We start from the raw sequence: 25,226 nt of genomic DNA, 5'->3' as shown, positions 1-25,226 counted from the left end.
CCCATTGCTCGCAGGCTCGATTCTCGAGGTTCTGGCCTTCAGTAGACATATGTATCTTTTGAAGGGGGCTCATATTTTATTACATATTTTTCATTTTGAACTCATTTAGGATGAAAACAAACATATTTTTGTCTCAGGTCCGATACTGGTACCTGTGGTTTCCAGTTGATGCTAGAATAGTTCAAGATGACGGAGCACTAACATATCTTGAGATTAACCTTAAACCACAAGAACGGCATTATCGCGGAAAGTGAAAAGATAAAAGAATAGATTATCATGTTAAGAACCGTGATGTGTTTTTAATCTGATAAGGATCCTTGAAAACTGAAAGATGTTAAATAAAGGACACGGATTAGATTTTATTTGAAATGGAACAAATAAATATACTAATATTCTTTTAAATCTTTTAATCTGAATCCTTTAGACGATACTATCGGAATAGTGACATAAATTTTAATAACGGCGACTGAAAATGATTACGTGTGTAAAAAGCCAAACAACAAAAAGAAATTGTGGCGGGAATTAGTTAATTCTCCGTTTAATATTTATATTAACTACGTCATTACATTACTTTACAGTTTTAGCCTTTATTAAATTATATTGATTTTAAGTTTTGAGACAGAATGAACATTAATGCAAAACAAATAATTTAGGCAAAGTGTCTTATACATGTATATTTCACTGTCGAACATGCACACAAGATAAAAGATAACAGTACACATACTATACAGAGGAAAATGATATGATGTAGGCAATTGAACTTCACTTTGAAATATTAATTAAATACAGCTCATTTTTTTGTAGGCTATAAGTTTTACTCATAAAAAAAACAAAGTTTCATATGCGTCTTTTGGTATCCAGAGGAAAACTTCACTTCTGATCTGAAATAAGTTTCATGACTTATTAAATTCTGAGTTCTTTTTTCCTTTCCTTTAGGTTTTTGCTAGCATTTTATTTCTTACTTATGAAATAATGTTTTTGTCTGTTATTGAAAAGTTGGTACAATCTGTATCTAAAATTGAAAGCATTAACGAAATACCAACATAGGAGAGCCTTTGACCGAATCCGGCCAAACATTATGAAACCAGTTTATGTCCGGGCCAGACTGCGGATCTAACATTCGCTCCGTATCTTATAGCTATGAAGATGTGAGAGTCTGTAGTTATACAAGTATGAAATGTCGCAGTGTAATATGAAACTTTAAAGTTTATTATAAACTTTATAAGACTTGTGGTAAACTGCTTTCCTGCGTTAACATTCTATACTATCATACAACAGAAACATATGTACATAGCAACACAATGCAAAATATATCACGGGTTAGTATAAATTCAGACTTAAAGCGAATTCAAGCATGCTGTAGATACCGCATGGACGGCTGTTTTCAGTTCAAGTGACAGCTTTGCAATTTCAATACTTACGCTATCTAAATTACTAATGTAAAGCGCATAAATATTACAAAATATATGACGTTGTTCATTTATCAAAGCTACTAGAGAATCATCAGTCGCATGTGACAGCTTTAAATCTATTTTCTTTTCTTTCTTTTTTTGCAAGATAGAAACATTTTTTCCATATCAATGTATCGTTCCGACTACTGAGTTATTTAATACTCGTTATCAACATTTGGACTGCAACTGTTTTCGTCCGTGACATCGTAATCTCCTTCTGAATTTTCTTTTAGATTACCTTCAGTAATTTTGCCATAAGCAATGTCCTGCTTGCTTCTACCGTTTGTTGCATTGTTTATATGACTGTAAGCGTCTTCTGTGTCGTTATGACCTTCACCAGTATCTCTAGTGTCATTTCCAGCTTGACCATGTGCGCTATACACATTATCCGTTGTAGTCATATGAGGTCTATTATTTAGTGTATAGCTGTAAGCATTCTCATCATTTTCATCAAATGCATCAGAGTTTTTAGCAGCTCTTGCCAGCGGTTTCATACCTGCATTCCCCGACGTGCCATAAGTGATATCAGGTGTTTGTAAGCCATGTTTTGTTGTATTGTATGCATGGTCATATGTGACATTGTCGTCTGGTTTTAACTTATTATAAATATTCTCGTTTTCCGTTTCAGTAGTTTTCCTATTATTACCAGACACGTCGTACGTTGTATCATCAGTGATAGAATCCTTTACGTGTTCCTCCAGCACATTGTAAGTGTGAGTATAGTTACTATCAGCAGACTGGCCACCAATGACATTATCTTCAACATCAACGAGTTCATATGAATGATTTTCATGAGAGGCTGGATTTTTTGTACTTTTTAAATGTTTCTGGCCTGGTTCTTCAGTTGTTAGCTCTTTTTTACAAAGGAAAGGAATTTTCTTCCTAAATGAAATTAATATTGAAAATCTGTCATTTCCTCTGCAAAAGCATTTTACAGTTATTTAAACATCTTAATAGTAGTCTGAATCAAGACGTAATGAACTGATTTATGTTATTTGAAATTTGAAATGAAAACTAAACTCTAGCATTGTACATTTGAAAAGTTATTAATGGTTGTGCTATGAAGGCACAGCACTCATTACAGATTAAAATAACATATTTTCATATTTCAGTTCTGAATTGAAAGTATCGATGTGAAAATATTAAATTCTTTATATATTTCTTAATATAATGATATTCATTATATTCTCTGTCTATAAATGTGTTAACTTACTAAATTTGATAATCATAAGACTGCCATCAAATAATCATATTACTCATATTTCAAGCGAACAAAAACAACAAGAAAATAACGCTTCACTGAAATGAAATGCGATAAACCTACCGTTTTACTTGAATCAAAGTGATAAACCTACCGTTTTATTTGAATCAAAGTGATAAACCTACCGTTTTACTTGAATCAAAATGACAACCACAATAACAATAAGCATCACAACAGAGACCGAGACAATCACAACAACAGTGGCATCTGAACCTGAATGAAAAATAAGTTCTTGTAAAGCAAAATGTTTAAGATGCAGACACAAATACTCACCGCCGGACTTAATCAAATAGTTACTTTGTCAGCAATAAGCTGATAATTTTGAGCAACTTGGTGAATTTTAGTGCTAATTTTTCTTACATTATTCAGTTTTATTTCATAATGGTAATATATTTAGACAATCAAAAGCAATGCTGCTGAAGGTACATGAACATTTTGGCATCCTACCTTGCGTATTTTTTCCGTTATAACTGTTGTCGTTGAGACTCATTATTGATCCATTTACTTGCGTTGGCGTCGCATAGGATACAGTTATTGTTGGATTTGATGCTTCCGTAACCTTTGCTTTAAATGAATGACAAGGACAATTAATGGTTTGTTTACAGTATCATATGAACATAATATATAATTTCAATATATACGGCAATGCGACTTTGTTCTATTTTCATGCTTCTCGTCGGTAAACTTATCTATTTCCAAATCGTGTACATGTATTAGGTTAAAAGTTATATTTAGTTCAAAAATCTGTTTAGAAATATTATACTTTATTTTTATTTCAATTTTTGGTAATGGAAAACTGCTACTGCTGCAATTGCGGCTTGTTGTCAACTGATATTGTGTTGTTGTTACTGATGTTCTCATTGGTGTATTTGGTTTTACCATGGCTGTTGCTTTTAAAAGTTAAAAGATGATATATTATAAGTTTGTTAAATAATGTAAGATTGACATCATCATACCCATATTTATTTGACCATGATTTGTCTCTTTATTGACATAAAAAAAAAACATAAAATGCGACTTTAATTGACACAGAATGTATTATATATCCATGTATGTACAGCTGCGTTTCGGTAATTTTGTAAAAGTGCGTATCATGCGTATTGAAAAAAGAATTACCATCTTCCCTACAAATCACTGTGGCTACTTACTTTATAAATAAAATAAAATCAAGTCAATGCTACCGGATGTGAGAAATTACCTTGCATAAACAGACTCAATCAAACCGAGTCTGCTATTGTATTGTTTTGTTTTATTGCGTTCTTTGCTTGCGAAGGATTATCAACTATTACAATAACAGTCTTTAAGTGTCGAGTGGCGGCGGAAAAAAGTATTCCCATACTAGACCCCAGTGGTGTAATATTTTCTAGTCCTTTTCACGAAGTTTACTCACTTTGTATAACAGAATTTCGCTAAGGACTGTGTTCGAAAGAGATGGATGGGCCATGAGAGGCGTCTCATAATTAACAACCGTTCATGAACAGATTCAATCAAATAGATTCTGCTTATTATTTTGTGTAGCGGTATTTCAAAGGATTGCAATACATTTTATACGAAACTGATAACCTCATTGACGCAAGTGCATTGTAAAATCTATTCTTTATTACTCAAGATTAAATCATTTTGTAAGAATTTAAATGTGTTTGAATAAATACTTGTTTCAAACATTGTTATGATAAAAAGAGTACATTTTGTTGTATTGTCTTAAAACTTGTTCTGAAATTATTATTGATTTTGTTACTATAAAATGCTATTTCACTTCTTGAAAATGTTATAAAAGCTTGATCTAAAGATTGTAAAAAATAGTCAGAACTGTTGAAACGAGGTGTTAAATATAAGTAAGTAACGTTTGCATATAAAGATAGAAATAGATGAATGAAAAGAGATACTTAACTAAATGGAACCAGAAAAAAGCGATTTTTAAATATTTTCTTTCGTAGTCAAATTATAATTCCTCACAAAAAGAAAGTATTTCTCCTTGCCTGTAATATATTTGTATATACATTACAATGATAATCATCAAGTTATCACACAGAGATTTGACATGATAAAAAAAAGTATTCATATTTTTACCGTTTTCACAAAGTATATATTTTCTATCATTTGCTTGGGTGAACTTCAGAGTATATCCGGAAGAATCGTCATATGTCATATATCCATGCATGATGTCGGACGACATGCTTGCCAAATCTAAAACAATAATATATCAAGTTCCCGCTGTAATGTTTCTTTAATCATTTGGTTTATGACCTTATCAGAAAACAGTCAGCACAAATAGTACCAGACCAGGTGTTCTTTCAAGTCAAACGCATTAAATCGCTGTTGTATTACGACCTGTACAATTTTCATGATATTTCGGACATGATTTACACGCTGAAGTTGAAGATATCGCAAAGACTTTTAATAAGTAGTTCGGTTTCCTTTTATGTAAAAGCAACTTGGAGAGAAGTTTCAAATTATTTCACAGAAGTTGACAAGTATCTAATTGAAGTTTCAACACTTTTCAGACTGATGCTTGTTGTTTCTTTATATGTAACTTGTACTAATAAAACAAGAACGAACACATTAAATGAAATTATACCTACGTGTAACATATACATTTTTAAAACTTTTAGTTTTCTTACCAGCATTTTTGGAGATAACACCACTGCGCACGACCCCGGTCCAAGAGAAAAAGTTAGTGTCAGTCACATGATTTATTCTTTCCACCGGTGTCGGATAACTGTTAAGCTTAAAGCATACTTTAGCAGCGTCGTTCCAAGTCTTGCTTTTCCTCCAGATTTTCACTGACTGTTGAAAATCTTCAAGAAAACAATATGTTTATAACACTTTTAAATTTTGTGTACATATTGGACGAAAAAACAACCTTCTTCATATTCATCAAATGAACCTTAGTATAGAATTTAGTATTATCAAAAGATCGACTAATATTGAATTTGGTATCGGTATATTTAATAAAATCACATGACTATATGGTCATCGAACTTGTCAAATCGACTACAGTTGAAGCGAAAAAGCAATTACGGTTATTATAGTGGTATGGTATATAGTATTCTATATGACGGTACACATATTTTATTTGGGATATTTCGATTGATGCAATTAATGAATCAAAAGGTCATAATTCAAATTTCATCTAAATTAATATCAGATCAAAAAATAATTAATAATAGCTCAAAGACAAATGTGGTGCTCCAGTAAAATAAATGTAACAGTTTGCATAGGACTAAAACATTTTGGATCTACATCTCTACACTTAACAATAATTTTCATACAAAATATAAGAGAGGTGATTTAAATTTCACATTTTGATGGAAATTATCCCGCGCGTCATCTTAAGGGATTCATATTTCTCCGTTTATTAGCTTTGCAAGAGTGTGTACTCATGTTAAAGATTTCAATGAACGTATTCACTTCTTCAGCTTTATTATGAATTATTATGAACTTTTGCACTTCTCACTTCCAACTTTTTGACTTCCTACTTCTACCTTCCATGCTTCTGACTTCCAACTTCCTGACTTTCGACTTCTTACTTCCGACTTTTTGAAATCAATTGTCCCTCTAGGGCTTCCATACTAAACTGATAGACTGGCTCCTATTTAAAGTCCACACAAACCAACAGAGTTCTTTCACAACAAATAGGCTGATAAAACTCTTTACATGAAAGGGCACAGCAGCAATTTATCCTGTAAATCTTTAAATGGTTTTATATACATGTATATACTGTAAACTTCTAAATAAACTCCGCAAAATAGTGGATGTATAAATCAGCTTTAAACTTGACAAATTGTATTAAAAATTGACGTGAAAATAACAAAGGTAATCATTTGTATAAAAAGTGAAATACGTAAATATCATCAGAATTGTGATTTTCCTACATACTCCCATTATGAATACTTGTGCGAGGTTTTTAAACAATCTAGCAAAAAATCAAGCACATGACCTTATGTTTTATTTGCTTGATTGGTAATGTATAGTACGGTGCCCCTAAAGTGACATGTTACACACTTTTTTTCCAATTAGGTAATGTGAGACTATTTTTTATTTCGTTTAAACGAAATAAGTTATTTCGTTTAAACGAAATAAGTTATTTCGTTTAAACGAAATGATTTCGTTTAAACGAAATAAAAAAAAGTCTCACATTACCTAATTGGAAAAAATGTGTGTAACATGTCACTTTAGGGGCACCGTAGTATAGTCTGAAATTTTGAAAATCAAGATTAAATCAGATTCTACATTGTAGAGAAAAACTGAATCGAACGTGCAGAATTACCAAAGATAAAATGAAAATTTATATGAGTCTGTACTTTGATATTTACTTCGAGTATTAAAGCAAATACTAATATTTTCCCTCACATTTACAATCATTGCAAAATGTCTTGGTTCATCTTCTTGATAAAGTAGGGCTTGGTAATGATGGGCTATCTCAGATATTTCATTTTAGGTCTTCCAGCATTGAATTCTATATAAGGAAATCTCAGTCAAACGATCAAAGATAGGACATGTGCAAAAATTGTAAAGGCTTCCATTAAAAAGATACACATTACATGGAATGTCAAATTTAAACGCTTGTAGTTCTACTTTGTGTAGACAGGTGATAGAGTGAAGTAATATCAGCAACAGGTTTTGATGTAGTGGTAAAATATCAACATAAATTCATGAATCCATAATAATACGCTGCGAAAATAAACAGTAACCTGATAAACATGAAGCCCACATTTCATCGTTGCAATTTCTCCATTTATATTTCTCTCCAGTGCGGAAATTCATCTGAAGACATTTGTCATCTCCTCTGTTTGCAACGAGATCCGTATCTGAAGATAGGAAAAACTGATACTTTATCACGCAGTATATTTTTGCAATAAACTTTCACACAATGCAGCATGTTGCTCCACGTCATGGACATGTTTAAGAGTTATATTAGAGTTAGATTTTCATTTAAGATCATTTAATCTTTACAACCTAACAAAGACTTAGAATAATTCCTACTTTGTCTACTGAAGCAAACCCAAACTAATTATTTGAAGAATTACAATCAAAAGAAACACTTTACCCTTCGCACTTGTTTTGTAAAGTGATATATGGTCCTTTCCGCCGCACACAGTTTGAGACATATCGCCACAGGGTGAATTGCAGCCTTGTTCTGTGATCTTACTACCAGGTTTCGTGTCAAAACAATAACACTGTTAATTTATCATAGATTTTAGTAACTTTATGAATTGTCCTTGTCGGTAAACTATCAATACATGATTATTATCTAAATATGAAATTGATATATTCCATAGGTCGGTTATCGGTCACATGAATTTTATAAACAAGTCTAAACAATTGGAGCAAATTTTTGTGCTGTTTTTACCGGTCCTGACTGACACCGAAAATTTTTACCATATTGTACTAAACAATGACATACGTATTTTTACTCGTGGCTTTCGCCAACGTTCTGAAATACTAAGATCATTGAGATTATTGAGCATTGTTTAGGTAACGTCATTTCACGATATTTGGGTAAATTTATTTTTAAACTGAATAGTCATTTTAACAGACTGTACAAAACGGGGATTGCATGTACCAATTAATACCTTTTGAAATGAAATCCAGTTAAAGGCATTCTTCGCCTTTACTTAGCATTTTTCGCCTTTACTAACTTAAAGATACTCTGTAAAAGTGAGGCTGAAAATTAACTGTGAAGATTTTAGTTTATATCTTAACTTTAAGTCAGCATTTGGAATTCACGTGTATATCTAGCAAATGTGTAAGGTTTGAGTATATTATTACACTTTAAAAGGTATGAACTAGTTCCCTAACGCCGTGGAAAAGGCTATGAAATATATTTGAATACAGTCTTACCTTACGTCATATACGACTTAATTACACAGAAATACCTGTTATCAATGTTCAACGGATTGCATAATGATTATTTTTTATACTTTTTGGTGCATTAAAAACTACAAAAACATGTAATTGTTGAGAGAAATGGCATTTTACCTCACGTTTACTTATCCCAATGTATTGTGTGTATGCGCATGCCGAATAGCATCGCCCTGGGGTCGGTACACCAAGTTGTATAATTGCTAGTATCGGCTGGACGTTTCGGGTTTTGATGCAGCCTATCGCATAGAATTATATATTGCTTTAAGATAAATAATCAAAATATAATACGTATATGCTTGCGCGCGCGCACACACACACACACACACACACACACGCACGCACGCACGCACGCACGCACGCACACACACACACACACACACAATAAGATTACCAACGATGCTGCTTTATATACACACCCGAATTATACTATACATTCATACTGTTTCATCATTTGCATATATACTCAATCTAATCTCTGTTGTCATGTCTTTATGTATTTAGTGAAAATTATTATAGTATGATTGAAATAAAATGCTTAAGGTAATTCTGCATGTCGATTGATGTACCGGAAGTGATGGCGTAAGGTCATTTATCCGGAAAACGTACAATAAAGCCTGGATTCGGCGTACGGAAATGAAAATCATTTTATGAATTAATCGAACCCTGTGAGTACATTTATTGCAATGGCACTGTTGCTATATTTCTAATGTCAAAATATGATATTAAAACATATGACATGTTAAAAATTTCAAAATAATGTCTTAAAATTAGCGTGAACTGTCCGGTTCGCTTAAATCATGGTTAAATATCTCAAAAATAAGCACAGGGACCTATACATTTTATTCAACTAAATTATAGGTCATATGTTTATTTACAACTGTGAGAAGTTTCACCAAAATCTACATTGTAGAAACATTTCTATTCGCGAACATGTTATGAAAGTTATGATTTTCCCATAGACTTCCATTATAGAATATTGCGTGAGGTCCAATTTTTACAAACCAGTCTAGCAAAAAATCAAGCACACGACCCTATCTTTTTTATTTGCTGAATTTTCTAGGTATATTCTGAAGTTTTGAAAAATCAGAGTTTAATCAAATTCTACATTGTAGAAAAAAAATCGATCCAAACGTGCAGAACTACCTTAAAGCAACATTTACTCAGATGGTATATCTTACGCATGTGTGTTTACATGACATACAAATGTGTTGGAGGTAATGAAAACATAATAGCATCGGAGGTATCTGTAATATTACCAATGTAATCGAATAAGGCCATATGCTCATAGTATCCTATCCATAAGTCGTGATATTGGAACTGTTGATCAATCGTTAAATAGAGTTCAGGTTTCTCATATTGTATTGTAGGTGTGGCCATATTACACTCAGCGTACTGTTTTGTCCATACTGCGGTTGTTTTTGAAACAAAGTAACACCAGGAAGCTGCCAAGAGAGACGCAAAGACAAATAATGAGTAGACTTTATGAGAGCATTTTTCCTGCATTTCAAAGGTATTTCATATATCTTTGTATATATTGCTTTGTATTATTATATTGAATGTCTAATATATTCATCGATCATATTAATAATTTTAATACATTAAGGTATTAGATCACTAATAGAGAATCTCCTTTTTTAAAGAGTATTCAATTCCTACCATAAACCTACTTTTACTGCAATTAGTGGGGTGTAGTGGGGCGTACGTTCAAGCCCTACAAGGAACAATTTCTTTTCCTTATTTTCCTTTTGTCTAGTAAGTTTTTATTTCTTTCAAGACTTATTATTGATTTCATACAAAAATAGAAAAAGATGAATCTTATAAACGATTCCTTGGTGCTCAAAGTGAATTTACTACTTAAACAGAAGGGGTAGAGTTACACATCTTTAAAAATATTGAGTTACACGCGGTGAAAGTTCTCTATTTTGCTTTCACTTTTAGACTATATATTGTGGAAAAAATACATGTAGGTAGGTTTTACGTCTGTCCTTAGGTTATTTTTAAATGGAGTAAGCAAACTTCAAAACAGAAACACAGCATTCGACCTTATTTTTTCAATGTTAAAGTATGAATTATGTCTCATTAAATCCGTTTACTTGAGGCACCACAGAAAAAATGATATTGACATTTTTTTGTGTTTTATAATTGTTTACCAATAGTTTGATGTTTCTTTTATTAAACTTAATGGTAAAATGAGTTCTCTGCAAACGTTTTGGATAGTGGCTACCACTTTGAAATGTGTCTCTACTTGAGTTTGAGGAGATACCATAAGTTATTTAAAATTTATAAAAAACGGCACGGTAAAAATTGTTTAAAAATTGCAAAATAGTGCAAAACACGGTTACCTTTCGGAATATACCAAGAAAAGGCCATTTTGTAAACATTACTATTAGTGATCTAATACCTTAACTATAAACCTACTACACAGTATACAACATAGAAATATAATGTGAAAAGAAATCAATTTTGAAATACTTCATTAGAATATAACCTTTCGTTTAATGAAATTGAACAAACGCTTAAGAAACATTAAGTTATGACAAAGATTTCTTTCTCTCAAGACTCAACAGAATGGTGGATAAAGCGTTTGTCCGATATAGATTATTAATTATTTATCTATGGCAGTGCCTAAACTTGGTTGTTATAATTTTGGTTTTCTTATTTGAAAATCTAATCAAGGAAGACAAATTGTCAGCAGACAACGCAATAAGGATTATGTATCTTTATCGCGCCTATTAGGTTTTCATTAATAAAGGATAACAAAAATATTTGAATAAAAGGAAAATGTATGTGGTTCACTTTGAAAACAAATATGGCCTTCAGTTTCTAAAAGTGTTTTGTACGGACAAACTAAGTTAATGTGATGACGAAATCGAAAAATTGAACGAATTGTATATGATCAGAAGGACAAGTCATAATTATTCTATGAAATTACACGAAAGTAGCTAAGAACTAGCCGATTTTGCCTGTGTAGAAATGATATGCACTAGTGTCATTATCGCTTTACTTAAGACACCTTAAGTATAAGATTTGTTTCAAAGTAAGAAACCAGAAAACAACAGTTTTTAGCTCACCTGAGCACAAAGTGCTCGTGGGTGGTGAGCTATTGTGATCGCTCACCGTCTGGGGTCCGTATACGTCCGGCGTCTGTCCGTCCACACTTTCCTTTAAACAACATCTCCTCTGAAATCATTTGATGGAAGTTTGGGAAACTTGGCCTGGATGTTCCTTGGATGGTTCCCTTCAAAAGTTGTTCAAAGAATTGAATTCTACACAGAACTCTGGGTGCCATGGCAACCGAAATGAAAAACCTAAAAAATCTTATTGTCCAAAACCGCAAGGCGTAGAGCCTTCATCATGACATCTTCATTCATGACATCATCATATATTCCTCTATGAAGATTGTTCAAATTATGCCCCTGAGGTGAAAAAAGGCCCCACCACGGGGTCCCAAGTTTTACATACACTTTTATAGGAAATTTTTTTTTAAATCTTCTTGTCTGAAACAACAAGACCTAGACTTTTGATATTTGGTATGTTGCATTGCCTAGTGGTCCTCTACCAAGAGTATTCAAATTATGCCCCTGAGGTGAAAAGAGGGCCCACCCAGGGGGTCTCAAATTTGCATAGACTTTAGCATGTGTAAATCTTGTGTTCTGCTCAAGTCGGGGCTAGAGGGCGTGGACGGTAGCATGCATTTCCACTACCGTCCACGAACAGGCTCAGTCAAATCGAGCCTGCAACATTTTCGTTTTTGTCGTGTTGGGCGATCTGTGAAGTTTCCACTTTTTTCTATTTTATATAGGAAAAGAAATTAAAAATCTTCTTGCCTGAAACTGCAAGGCATAGTCTTTTGATATTTGGTGTGTAGCATTGCCTAGTGGTCCTTTACCAAAATTATTTAAATTTTGCCCCTGGAGTGAAAGGAGGCTCTGCCCTGGGGCCCCATGTTTTACATAGACTTATATAGGAAAAACTTTAAAAAATCTTCTTGTCTGAAAGTTCAACGTCTAGGCCTTTGATATTTGGTATGTAGCATTGCCTAATGGTTCTCTAACAAGATTGTTCAAATTATGCCCCTGGGGTGAAAAGAGGCCCCACCCCGGGGGTCACTTTTATATGAGTTGTATCGGAAAAAGTACTTCAAAAATTATCTGATCATATTTCCTAGACTGTGTAATTAATGCACCTGTCAATATTTTGCCCGCCCAGGGGGGGCGGCGGGCCGACCCGGGGGAATTTGACATTTCAAAAATTTTGTTGTCTAAATCCCCACCCTAGGGACAACCTTTTTTGTCTAAATCCCACCCTAGAGCCTGGTTGGTACATCAAATGTTTGTCAAATTCCCGCCTGTCGGGAATGGTCTTCTGTCTAAAGTCCCGTGTATGCCCGCCGCTCCCCCGGGCGGGCAAAATATTGACAGGTGCATAATTAGGGGTCACTCGACTGTGACCTTGACCTATTTCTTGTTTTTAAGATACAGCCTTGAAATTTGGATGACATATACAGTTTTGCACACCGATCTTAAAACTGACTCAGTGACCATGAGTGCGACCTACATTTTAATATTTTAGTATTAGTTTGACATTTGAAACATGTAGCTCATATTACTCAGGTGAGTGATCCAGGGTCATCGTGACCCTCTTGTTTGTGAACTACATAGGCCATCGCAGAAAATTAAAATTTTGATTCAGATAAAAATACATGTGTCTTAAATTGATATATAATGCATGTGTCTTGATATTATATAAACTATGCCTGTTTAATATCTCTAAATTATCAATCAGGGTGAAAAGAACTGAATAAAAGACTATTAAACAAATTTTGATTTGACTGATCTTTTTCATTTGAGGAAATATATATCATCTAGGTAGCGGAACTAAAATTGCAAACTTCAAGTATGCACTACAAATGTACGTACATGTATTTTAGATGCAGTTTACTGCATCAAAGTATACAGTCTATAAAAAAATAACTAAAATATCATTTTCTGAAAAAAGAGTTATTTCAGCTAAAAAAAATCATCCCGGGTAAATTATTTGGATAAAATTGAGACAACTCCGCTAAGCCTTTATTGTAGGCTTAGGTGACTACTAGACTACTACCTCATGCAAACCATGCACTTTTTACCTTTAGGCATGAAAACAAAACATGCATAATTACTTCAACGTTCCGCAGTCTGAAAAAAACTATGTAAAGGTCAAATCAGTTAATGCCCTAGGGAAACAGTGACATATTTTGTTGTGAAATGTGCCAACAAACAGACGAATTTTTCAAAAAAGTCAAAACCCTCATAATCTTACAGGAAAATATATGTTGAAACAGCTACTGCTGGAAAGAGAACAACCTCTGCTATCCATAAATATGTGTAAAAACTATGGGCACAATATCTGCAAATATGAGAAAATCAAAGGAATGAATGAAAGGACTGTTAGATGCATGACTGTTTAGTCCTGCATAGCACTTTACATAGATAGCTTAATTTTCCATTACATTGATACAACATAGGCAGGAATGGGATTGACAAAAAGGTGTTCACTCAACAAATTCACTTTATAAACAGATTGTATCTCCCTTGTGTAAAGAGGGCTTAGAGTCTATAACTTTGCATCCGTAGTGGACGCTTTGATCGGGAGGCCAACGGAGTCGAAGGCTTCGAGCTTGAATCCTGGGCACTTCTTCTGCGGTGTGTCTCTGGGCAAGGCATTTATCGTGAGTGGCGACCCAGCTATAAATGGTTATCGGCAGCTTGCTAGGGGTAAGGTTTAATTGTCTTTTACTGCTTGTCAAAATAGGGTCGCTGAACTCTTATCACAAAGTGAAGGTAAATAAGATTTACATATATCTATTCAGGTGTGTATAATTAGTATAATTACAGGCTGGGTAACATATTTCAATTTCTGAAGTATAATATAAAACATTTAAGTCATAATGGCTTAATGAATACACAGACATATAACTCTGAATTATCTTTTTTTAATGAATACAAAATCTTTTGTACATTTTAAGTGTGCCTATAACATCATTCCTACCCGAACCATTTGCTTTTACATTAGAATATTTCATCTTTATGTACAAAACCATAGCATGTCAAACGTTGCTAAATTATAAACGTATGTTATTGTTGTATGTTTGTTATTGCTATTCAGTGTCGTGTCATTCGTCATTTTCGAAAATGGTTATTGTTATTGTATATGTAGTAATTCTTATATGTGTAATGCCGTAAAATATGTGATGGAATGTTATAAAATATAATGGCACTACTGCATTACTTATTATGTCCAAATAATAAAACACAATTCCATATTATCTTCTTTATTTTACTTTAGTGGAAATTTAAACCACACATCAACAGTCAACAATTAACAGTTTTCACACGGATATCCATAAAATATAACAATTAAAAAAAAAGATTTAAGTATTAACAATTTTAGTTCTAGTGGAAAACCACAATGTTTCTACTTGGAAATCCAAATCTATTCTCTTTTTTAAACCTGCTGTCTTCAAAATATATTTTCTCTAAATATACAATAACTGACCAATTAAAATGACCCTTGTTATTATTGTAATTAAAAGTACAAACCAAACAAATTCAAGAAAGCGTACATGGTAATAAAATTACTAGTATTTGAAATATCAAGAACTTTTGACAGCAATCAACACCTTGTCAGACAGGAATCTTAACATTTAGATTATCAAGTCAGTCACAATGACCTTATCACAAATACATTTAGAAGCCTTTTAGCACATTCTGGACTTTAAAGGTTAAAGTGCATAAATTGTCAAAGTTGAGACAACAATAAAGTTTTGACAAGTGTAATGAAAACATAAAGAATTTTCGTTATTTAAAATTTAAGCAACATAAACTTATTGAATAATTTATCCTTATTGTAGTTTCTATGTTAAAAGGTATATATTTTTGTGCTATCTGATCTTTTAAAGATTTTTTTTTATTTTTCACTGCACAACACTATGTGCGATATTCTTATGGTAAAAGTCATTATTATTGTTATTCTATATTTCGTCATTGTTATTGCATCTTTGATATTGTTAATCAATGTCATGTCATTCATATTCTAAGTCTTACCATTGTTATTGTATATGTCGTTATTCTAATTGTATGGTCGATATTTTTATAGTAAAAGTCATTATTGTTATTCTATATTTCGTTTTTGTTATTGTAACTCAGATATTTTTATTCAATTTAATGTCATGTAATTCATATTATAAGTCTTACCACTGTTATTCTACATGTCGTTATTCTTATTGTATGTTCAACAGTCTTATGGTAAAAGTCATTATTGTTATTCTATATTTCGTTATTGTTATTGTATTCATCATTCCGCCCGTCATTCCGTCCGTCCGCAATTTCGTGTCCAGTACATAAATATGTCATTCATCAACGAATTTTGATATTACCTGGCAAACTGTTCCCCATAATCAGACGACGTGTCATGCGTAAACCCGGACCCCAATTTCATAGGTCAAGGTCACACTTGTAAAAGGTAAACTGGGCTTTTTCGTTATTTCGTGTCAAGATCATAACTCTGTCATTCATCAAGGGATTTTAGTATTTCTTGGCACAGATGCTCTCCATAATCAGACGACGTCGACTTGTCATGCGTAAAACCCAGACCCCTACCTCAAAGGTCAAGGTCACACTTGAATAACAAAAATAACTTTTACCATAAAAATATCGAACATGCAGTAAGAATAACGACATATACAATAACAATGATAAGACTTAGAATATGAATGACACAATTTTGAAAACCAATATCAAGGATACAACAATAACGAACTATAGAATAACAATAATAACTTTTACCATAAGAATGTCGAATATACAATAAGAATAACGACATACACAATAACAATGATAAGACTTAGAATATGAATGACACGACATTGGATAGCAATATCAAAGATACAATAACAATAACGAAATATAACAATAATGACTATTACCGTAAGAATTTCGAACATACAATAAGAATAATGACATATACAATAACAATATCAAAATTTAGAATATGAATGACACTACATTGAATAACAATAAAAGACATACAATAACAAAAAATAGATTATATAATTTAGTAACGTTTGACATGCCATACAAAACATTTGCAGTTAAACATTAAAATTATATCAATTATTTAAAATCATTACCTTGGATACATGAAAAATAGACCAAAGGAAAACATAAATACACGTCCATGTTTTTACACGGAAATCATTTCGTTTGCAACATCACTTCGGACGGTTTATAAAACTACAAGGAAGTTTTAAAACAAGTGTCGTTAATAATTAATCGTTACGGATGTTTTAAGGATGTCTTCGTAAGAGTGTATAAGTGATTTTGTCGGTTGATATAATTTTCGCCACCAGACGAAATCATTGATTTTAATTTTTAATGCTGCAAAATTTAATTTTGTCGTATCATAAGAACAGTGATGGTTTCGCACTAACGTATACATTTGTCTTGTCGTGTGCAGAAATAAGGAATAAGTCGAAGAAACGCACAGCTGTCTTGAAAAAAACGCAAAACATGTCAAGATAGCCGAAGCATTCAAATGCTTTTTTTCCCTTTCATGTGATTATAGGCTCGTAAATTATTTGTTTCTAATATGTGGCGGGAAAACTTGTTTCAAAAAATTGCAAAGATTAAAAAAAATAATGTATGATTTTATTGTAATGTAAAAAAAACAGGCGACAGTAATCACACATGAAACAAACAATTAATTTCTCGTACTTCACTTTAAGTTTATTCCCGGTGTCGGGAAAGATAATTTATGATTCTTTGCACACTCATACAGGGTGTGTCTATATTAAACGATTTTAAATTAGATTATATGAAAGGACCAAAGTCAGACCAGTTTACAGTTGTTGATGTTCCTATTTACTTTGCTTCTTCAATCGAGTCTATAAACCTTTATTAACAGTGCTTTAGTTTACAATTGCTAATCAACTCACATGGTTATGATGTTGTACAGAGGTGGAACAATCCAAATGTCACAGCAATTTCTACATACGTCACGTTGTCATAGGAGATACATGCATTTCATCGGACATTGCCCATGGGAAACTAATATAGAAATTTTACATTTCCTACCTTTTCTGTTTGTTGCTTCAGATATTTATAAATTCAAGTATGTTATTCAAAAAATAGCACTGTGAACGAAGAAGTATATTTTTCAAATGCAATCTAGTAATACATATATTGTTTCTTTCATTTACTTACGTCATTCTGTTGTTACAGTTAAAACAGTAGAAACTATTTCCCGAGTCCAAAGTTTTTAAACATTGTTCTAACATTAAATCCACACGGGATACGCCGCGACCTCTCGATTTATGGATATATACCAATAAAAGAAATTGTTCTTTGTTTCAAATAAAATTGAGCTACTTCAGATCAATTTTGATACAGTTTATATATTTTCACTTCGTCGTAGACCTATTTTCCACAAGAAAGCTATACGTTTGCTACAAGAAAACGAAAAGAAAAAGGGGTGTTTGGGACACAATTACATTCATCCTTACGTTTTTTCAGAAATTCTGATTTAAGTACATCTATGTTTGATTTGTATAAATGCCTATATATATATATATACTGTATAAACAACACAACAAAACGGACCAGAAAAATATCTAAAGTGTTTTATTTGACTTATACCATAGGCACATCATTATAAAATTTTCTTCAAAAACAGTTACATATAGTAGATATGTAGATAAAGTGTACACAATTGTTAGCCGGTCTGCGTGTGAATGATGGTTGACAGTAACTAGTTATTCAGGCAAACTTATTCAAACGACGTAAAGCCCTTGGAGGTAAGACATTGTTATCATTCTCCAGGAGGAGATACGTTATAAATAATCGTTTTAGGGTAAAATTATGACCCGGATGTCACGTTTCCAGTTGATGCTAGAATAGTCCAAGATGACGGAGCACTAACATATCTTGAGATGTAATCACCTTAAATTACATGAACGGCATTATCGCGGACAGTAAAAAGATAAAACAATAGATGATCATGTTAAGAACCGTAATGTGTTTTTAATCTGATAAGGATCCTTGAAAAATGAAAGATGTTAAATAAAGGACACGGATTAGTTTTTATTTGAAATTGAACAAATAAAGAAACTAATATTATTTTAAATCTTTTAATCTGAAGCCTGTAGACGATACTATCGGTATACTGACATAAGTTTAATAACGGCGACTGAAAATGTTTACGTGTGTAAAAAGCCAAACAACAAAAAGAAATTGTGGCGGGAATTAGTTAATTCTCCGTTTAATATTTATATTTACTACGTCATTACATTACATTACAGTTTTAGCCTTTATCAAACTATCTTGATCTTAAGTTTTGAGACAGAATGAACATTAATCCAAAACAAATAATTTAGGCAAAGTGTCTTATACATGTATATTTTACTGTCGAACATGCATACAAGATAAAAGATAACAGTATTACATACTATACAGAGAAAATATGGTATGATGTAGGCAAGTGAACTTCACTTTGAAATATTAATTAAATACAGCTCATTTTTTGTAGGCTGTAAGTCTTACTCATAAAAAGCAAAGTTTCATATGCGTCTTTCGGTATCCAGAGGAAAACTTCTGATCTGAAATAAGTTTCATGACTTATTAAATTCTGAGTTATTTTTTCCTTTCCTTTTCGTTTTTGCTAGCATTTTATTTTTTCCTTATGAAATAATGTTTTTCGTCTGTTATTGAAAAGTTGGTACAATCGGTATCTTAAATTGAAAACTTTAACGAAATACCAACATAGGAGAGCTTTTGACCGAATCCGGACAAACATTATGATACCAGTTTATGTCCGGGCTTGACTGCGGTTCTAACATCCGCTACGTATCTTATAGCTATGAAGATGTGAGAGTCTGAAATGTCGCAATGTAATATGAAACATTAAAGTTTATTATAAACTTTATAAGACTTGTGGTCAACTGCTTTCCTGCGTTAACATTCTATACTATCATAAAACAGAAACATATGTACATAGCAACACAATGCAAAATATATCACGGGTTAGTATAAATTCAGACATAAAGCGAATTCAAGCATGCGGTAGATATCGCATGGACGGCGGTTTTCAGTTCAAGTAACAGCTTTGCAATTTCAACACTTACGCTATCTAAATTACTTATGTAAAGCGCATAAAAATTACAAAATATATGACGTTGTTCATTTATCAAAGCTATTAGAGAAGCATCAGGCGCATGTGACAGCTTTAAATCTATTTTCTTTTCTTTCTTTTTTTTTTTTGCAAGATAGAAACATTTTTTCCATATCAATGTATCGTTCCGACTACTGAGTTATTTAATACTCGTTATCAACATTTGGACTGCAACTCTGTTCGTCCGTGACATCGTAATCTCCTTCTGAATTTTCTTTTAGATTACCTTCAGTAATTTTGCCATAAGCAATATCCTGCTTGCTTTTGGCGTTTGTTGCATTGTTTATATGACTGTAAGCGTCTTCTGTGTCGTTATGACCTTCACCAGTATTTCTAGTGTCAATTCCAGATTGACCATGTGCGCTATACACATTATCCGTTGTAGTCATATGCGGTCTATTATCTAGTGTATGACTGTATGCATTCTCACCATTTTCATCAAATGCATCAGAGTTTTTAGCAGCTCTTGCCAGCGGTTTCATACCAGCATTCCCCGACGTGCCATAAGTGATATCAGGTGTTTGTAAGCCATGTTTTGTTCTATTGTATGCATGATCATATGTGGCATAGTCGTCTGGTTTTAACTTATTATAAATATTCTCGTTCTCCATTTCAGTAGTTTTCCTATTATCACCAGACACGTCGTATGTTGTATCATCAGTGATAGAATCCTTTACGTGTTCCTCCAACACATTGTAAGTGTGAGTATCAGCAAACTGGCCACCAATGACATTATCCTCAACATCAACGAGTTCATAAGAATGATTTTCTTGAGAGGCTGGATTGTTTGTACTTTTTAAGTGTTTCTGTCCTGGTTCTTCAGTTATTAGCTGTCTTTTACAAAGGAAAGGAATTTTCTTCCTAAATGAAATTAATATTGAAAACCTGTCATTTCCTCAGCAAAAGCATTTTACAGTTATTTGAACATTTTAATAGTAGTCTGAATCAAAACGTAATGAACTGATTTATGTTATTTGAAATGAAAACAAAACTCTAGCTTGCACATTTGAAAAATTATTAATGGTTGAGCTATGAAGGCACAGCACTCATTACACATTAAAATAACATCTTTTCATATTTCAGTTCTGAATTGAAAGTATCGATGTGAAAATATTAAATTCTTATATATTTCTTAATATAATGATATTCATTATATTCTCTGTATATAAACTGTGTGTTAACTTACTAAATTTAATAATAATAAGGCTGCCATCAAATAATCATATTAATCATACTTGAAGAGAAAACAAAACAATAACAAAGTAACGCTTCACTAAAAAGCGATAAACCTACCGTTTTACTTGAATCAAAATGACAACCACAATAACAATAAGCATCACAACAGAAACCGAGACAATCACAATAACAGTGGCTCCTAAACCTGAATGAAAAATGACTTCTTGTTAAGCAAAATGTTTAAGATGCAGACACAAATACCCACCAGCGGGCTTTATCAAATAGTTACTTTGTCAGCAATGCATAAGCTGATAATTTTGAGCAACTTGGTGAGTTTTCATGCTATAGAATCTTTTTTACATTATTCAGTAGTCTTATTTCATAATGGTAATATATTTAGATAATCAAAAGCAATACTGCTGAAGGTACGTAAACATTTAGCATTCTACCTTGCGTATTTTTCCCTTTATAATTGTTGTCATTGAGACTCATTTTTGATCCGTTTACTTGCGTTGCCGTTGCATATGATACCGTTATTGTTGGATTTGATGCTCCCGTAACCTCTGCATTAAATGAATGTCAAGGACAATAGATGGTTTGTTTACAGTACCATGTTCAATATTTACAGCAATGCGACTTTGTTCTGTTTTCATGCTGCTCGTCGGTAAACTTTCTATGTTCAAATTGTGTATTAGGTTATATATCTAGTTTAAGAATCTATTTAGAAATATATGCTTTAATTTCATTTCAATTTTGGGTAATGGAAAATTGATACGGACTGTAGAAGGCAACACCTACTTTGGGTATTTGTACTATTGTCACTGCTGTCATTGCGGCTGGTTGTCGGCTGATATTCTTGTGTTGTTGTTATTGATGTGCTCATCGGTGTATTTGGTTTCATCGTGACTGTTGCTTTTAAAAGTTAAAAGATAATAATTATATTGTATACATGTTTAATAATGTATGATTGACTTCCGTCTACTTATATTTATTTGACCATGATTTGTTTATTTGTAATAACTAATATCATCAATATGACTGATTTATTGACACTATAATATGCGACTTTCATTGACACTGAATGTGTCATTTATGTACAGCTACGTTTCAATAATTTGTAAAGAAAAGCAAAACCGTACTGAAAAAAAATACCATCTTCCCTACAAAAAAGCACCGAGTGTACTCACTCTGTATGAAAGAAATCGAATCTAAGTAGGAGCTACATGGTCTGAGAAATAACCTTGGAAAAACAGATTCAATCAAACCAAGTCTGCTAATATATCTTTTGCTGTTGTTGTTTTATTGTGTTCTTTGCTTGCAGAGGATTATTAACCGAAAAATTATTTCTGTACTAGGACTCAATGGTGTAATATTTTAGTCCTATTCACGAAGTTCACTCACTTTATATAATAGATTTTCGCTAAAGCCTGTGCTAGGGAGGGGTGGGGCATGAGAGGCGTTTCATAATTTATAACATCTCATAAAAAGATTCAATCAAACAGATTCTGCTTATGACTTTGTGTAGTAGTATTCGAAGGATTAAATTTTACAATAAACTCATAACCTCAATTGTCGCAAGTTCATTGTAATATCTATTATTTATTACTCAAGATTCAATCATTTAGTGAAAATTTTAAGTTCGAATAAATACTTTAAACAATATTATGCTAACAATCATACATTTTGTCGTAATGTCTTAAAACTTGTACCTTAAAGTTATTATTTGTGTTACTAGATCTATTAGATATTATCTCAGTTCTTAAATATTTTTATCAAAATTTGATGAATTACGCTAATTCATAGAACTACTGAAAATAAATCTGTGACGTCTTCATATACGAATATAAACTGATGAAAAAGTTACTTTACCAAATCATATCAGAAAAAAGCAAAAAGCCATTTATTTCCTTGCCAAATTATTATTCCTCACAAAAGGAAACTATTTTTCCTTGCTTGTGATATATTTGTATATGCGTTACAATGATAATCATCAAGGTATCATACAGAAATTTGACTTGATAAAAACAATCATATTTACCATTTTCACAAAGAATATATTTTTTATCGTTTTCTTGTGTGAACTTCAGAACATATCCGGAAGAAATGTTATATGTCATATATCCATACATGATGTCAGACGAAATGTTACCCAATTCTAAAACAATAAAATGTCGAGTGCGCCCATCAATCATTCTCGCATACCAGAGGTCTACCGTGATTCCCCGGATGAACCTCTGGCACATTTCGCCGATATTTGTGGTTTGGTTACATTACAGGTAAAACGTTTCAGCCAATCAGCGTCGTTTCGCGACAAAATGTAGCGAACCAATCAAAATCGTCCGTGAAAAGCGTGACCGCGTTCGTTCATATCGATACCGACTTACGAGGAATATTATTATTTCTTCAGGTAAATTTCTTAACATCGAATAACAGAAATAAATCTTTATAAATCGCAACCATGGAATATCGCCTTTATCCATCGTTAGCAACTACCTTGCTTACATATTGTTTGAAATTTCAATTTGGCGTGCCAAATAGTGGCGAACATTGATTGGCTGAAACTTCTCCCGGTAGTAATTACGAGTGCGCATGCTCACCAAATAAACGATAGAAATAAATCAGAGGTTCGTCTCGGGATTTTGACGAACATCTGATGGATGAGAATGCCATCAATGTGCTATTAAGTCAATGGGAACAATTTGTTTAATCATTTGGTTTATGACCTTATCAGAAAAAAATCAACGTTCATAACTTACATGACCTTACTAGTTAAAGATAGTGTGAACGATGTTCAAATGTAGTTTGTTTACACTTAAATTTACAAGCATTTTCGTAAGAAGTTTTGTATATTCTTCAGAAGCTGACTGGTATCTAATTTAATCAATTTAATCAACACTATTATACTAATGAAGCATGAAACATTTATTGGCATGATACCTGCTTGTATGTTTTATATATATAAATGTATATTTCTCTTACCGGTACTTTTGGAAATAACACCACTGCGTACTACCCCAGTCCAAAAGTATTTTTTATCGTCAGTGATTTGACTTATGTCTACAAACCGGGTTGGATAACGTTTTTGCTGAAAGCACAATTTAGCAGCATCGTTCCAAGACTTCTTTTCCTGAATGATTTTGACTTCTTGTTGTGTGGAATCTTAAAGAAAACAACATGATTACAATACTTTTAATAGAGACTTACCCTAAGCTTTCTTTACACAAGGGAAACAATCCGTTTATATAGTGAAATTGTTGAGCGACCACCGTTTCTTAATCCTAATCCTGCCCATGTTATATCAGTGCAAAGGAAAAGTAACCTATCTATGATAAATGCCATGTATGATTACACAGTTATGCATCTAACAGTCTCGAAATTGATTTCTTCGATTTTCTCATATTTCTAGATATTTTCCCATACTTTGACGCATATGTATGAGTAGTTGAGATTATTCTCTTTCCAGCAGTAGCCTTTTCAACATATTTCACCTTGTGAAATTCTATGGGTTTTGACTTTTTAAAAAAAAATCGTCTGTTTGTTGACAAATTTCACCACAAAAAATGTCCTACTTTCCCCAGGGCAATCAATTATTTGATCTCTACATAGTTTTGTATTCAGGTTGCTAATCCATGTGGCAAGTATGCATGCTTTTTGATGATTAGAGGTAAAAAGTGGGTAGTTTGCATGAGGTTCTAGGTCAATAGTCACCTAAGCCTATCATAAAGTCTTTGCGGAGTTGTCTCCATTTTTTCCAAATATTTCATCCGGGATCATTTTTTTTTAGCTAAAATAAATCTTTTTCAGGAAATGATATTTTAATAATTTGTTCAGTCCTTGTATTTTGATGCAGTTAACTTCACATACATCTAATATAGATAGCTCCTACTTGAAGTTTGTATTTTCAGTTACAATGCCTACTTTTAAAGTGTGTGTGCATATCGTATTACTTCTAGTATGAAAATTAGTTTTATTATACGATCGACCAATGTTGACTTTGGTATCCTCAGCTTCATTGATATATTACGCAAAGTCAGTAGCCCCGCCGAGGGCACAACAGGAAGTATCACAATAAAGCAAAAATGATAAATGTTCTTTGATTTTAATGTTTAATATAGAACTTATTGGATTGTATTTGCTTATTTTGTGGTTACCTCACGATCCTCAAACTCTACACACTAACTAAGTAGATTTTGGCGTCAGTGTCTAACAGATCAATGCCACATAAGTATCTCCCGCCATAAATATTTTGTCACTTAGTTCAATTT

The 25,226-nt window shown here is 32.6% G+C and overlaps 2 protein-coding genes across 4 annotated transcripts; both read right to left on the bottom strand.

Moving 5' to 3' along the window:
- Nucleotides 1–508: 508 nt before the first annotated feature.
- On the bottom strand, nucleotides 509–16,883 carry LOC123559450 (uncharacterized). 2 transcript variants are annotated; one of them, XM_045351288.2, is made up of 10 exons: nucleotides 16,751–16,883; nucleotides 9,837–10,022; nucleotides 8,695–8,816; nucleotides 7,763–7,892; nucleotides 7,407–7,523; nucleotides 5,334–5,510; nucleotides 4,783–4,899; nucleotides 3,160–3,276; nucleotides 2,838–2,925; nucleotides 509–2,333 (listed from the first exon to the last, which is right to left on the bottom strand). In XM_045351288.2, the coding sequence occupies exons 1-10, from the start codon at nucleotides 16,797–16,799 to the stop codon at nucleotides 1,607–1,609; spliced, it is 1,830 nt and encodes a 609-aa protein (XP_045207223.2). In that variant the 5' UTR covers nucleotides 16,800–16,883; the 3' UTR covers nucleotides 509–1,606. The 2 variants fall into 2 exon arrangements, with proteins under 2 accessions (XP_045207223.2, XP_053408617.1); XM_053552642.1 differs by lacking the exon at nucleotides 16,751–16,883 and having other exon boundaries at nucleotides 9,837–11,960.
- LOC128545969 (uncharacterized) lies at nucleotides 14,539–25,115 on the bottom strand. 2 transcript variants are annotated; one of them, XM_053552643.1, is made up of 5 exons: nucleotides 23,941–25,115; nucleotides 23,000–23,116; nucleotides 21,760–21,873; nucleotides 21,079–21,166; nucleotides 14,539–20,646 (listed from the first exon to the last, which is right to left on the bottom strand). In XM_053552643.1, the coding sequence occupies exons 2-5, from the start codon at nucleotides 23,088–23,090 to the stop codon at nucleotides 19,929–19,931; spliced, it is 1,011 nt and encodes a 336-aa protein (XP_053408618.1). In that variant the 5' UTR covers nucleotides 23,091–23,116; nucleotides 23,941–25,115; the 3' UTR covers nucleotides 14,539–19,928. The 2 variants fall into 2 exon arrangements, with proteins under 2 accessions (XP_053408618.1, XP_053408619.1); XM_053552644.1 differs by lacking the exon at nucleotides 23,000–23,116.
- Nucleotides 25,116–25,226: the final 111 nt, after the last annotated feature.

Source organism: Mercenaria mercenaria, chromosome 10, assembly GCF_021730395.1.
Source record: "Mercenaria mercenaria strain notata chromosome 10, MADL_Memer_1, whole genome shotgun sequence".
Taxonomy (NCBI): Eukaryota; Metazoa; Mollusca; class Bivalvia; order Venerida; family Veneridae; genus Mercenaria; species Mercenaria mercenaria.
Note: the sequence above shows the minus strand (reverse complement) of the source record. Positions and strands in the feature narration are given on the sequence as shown.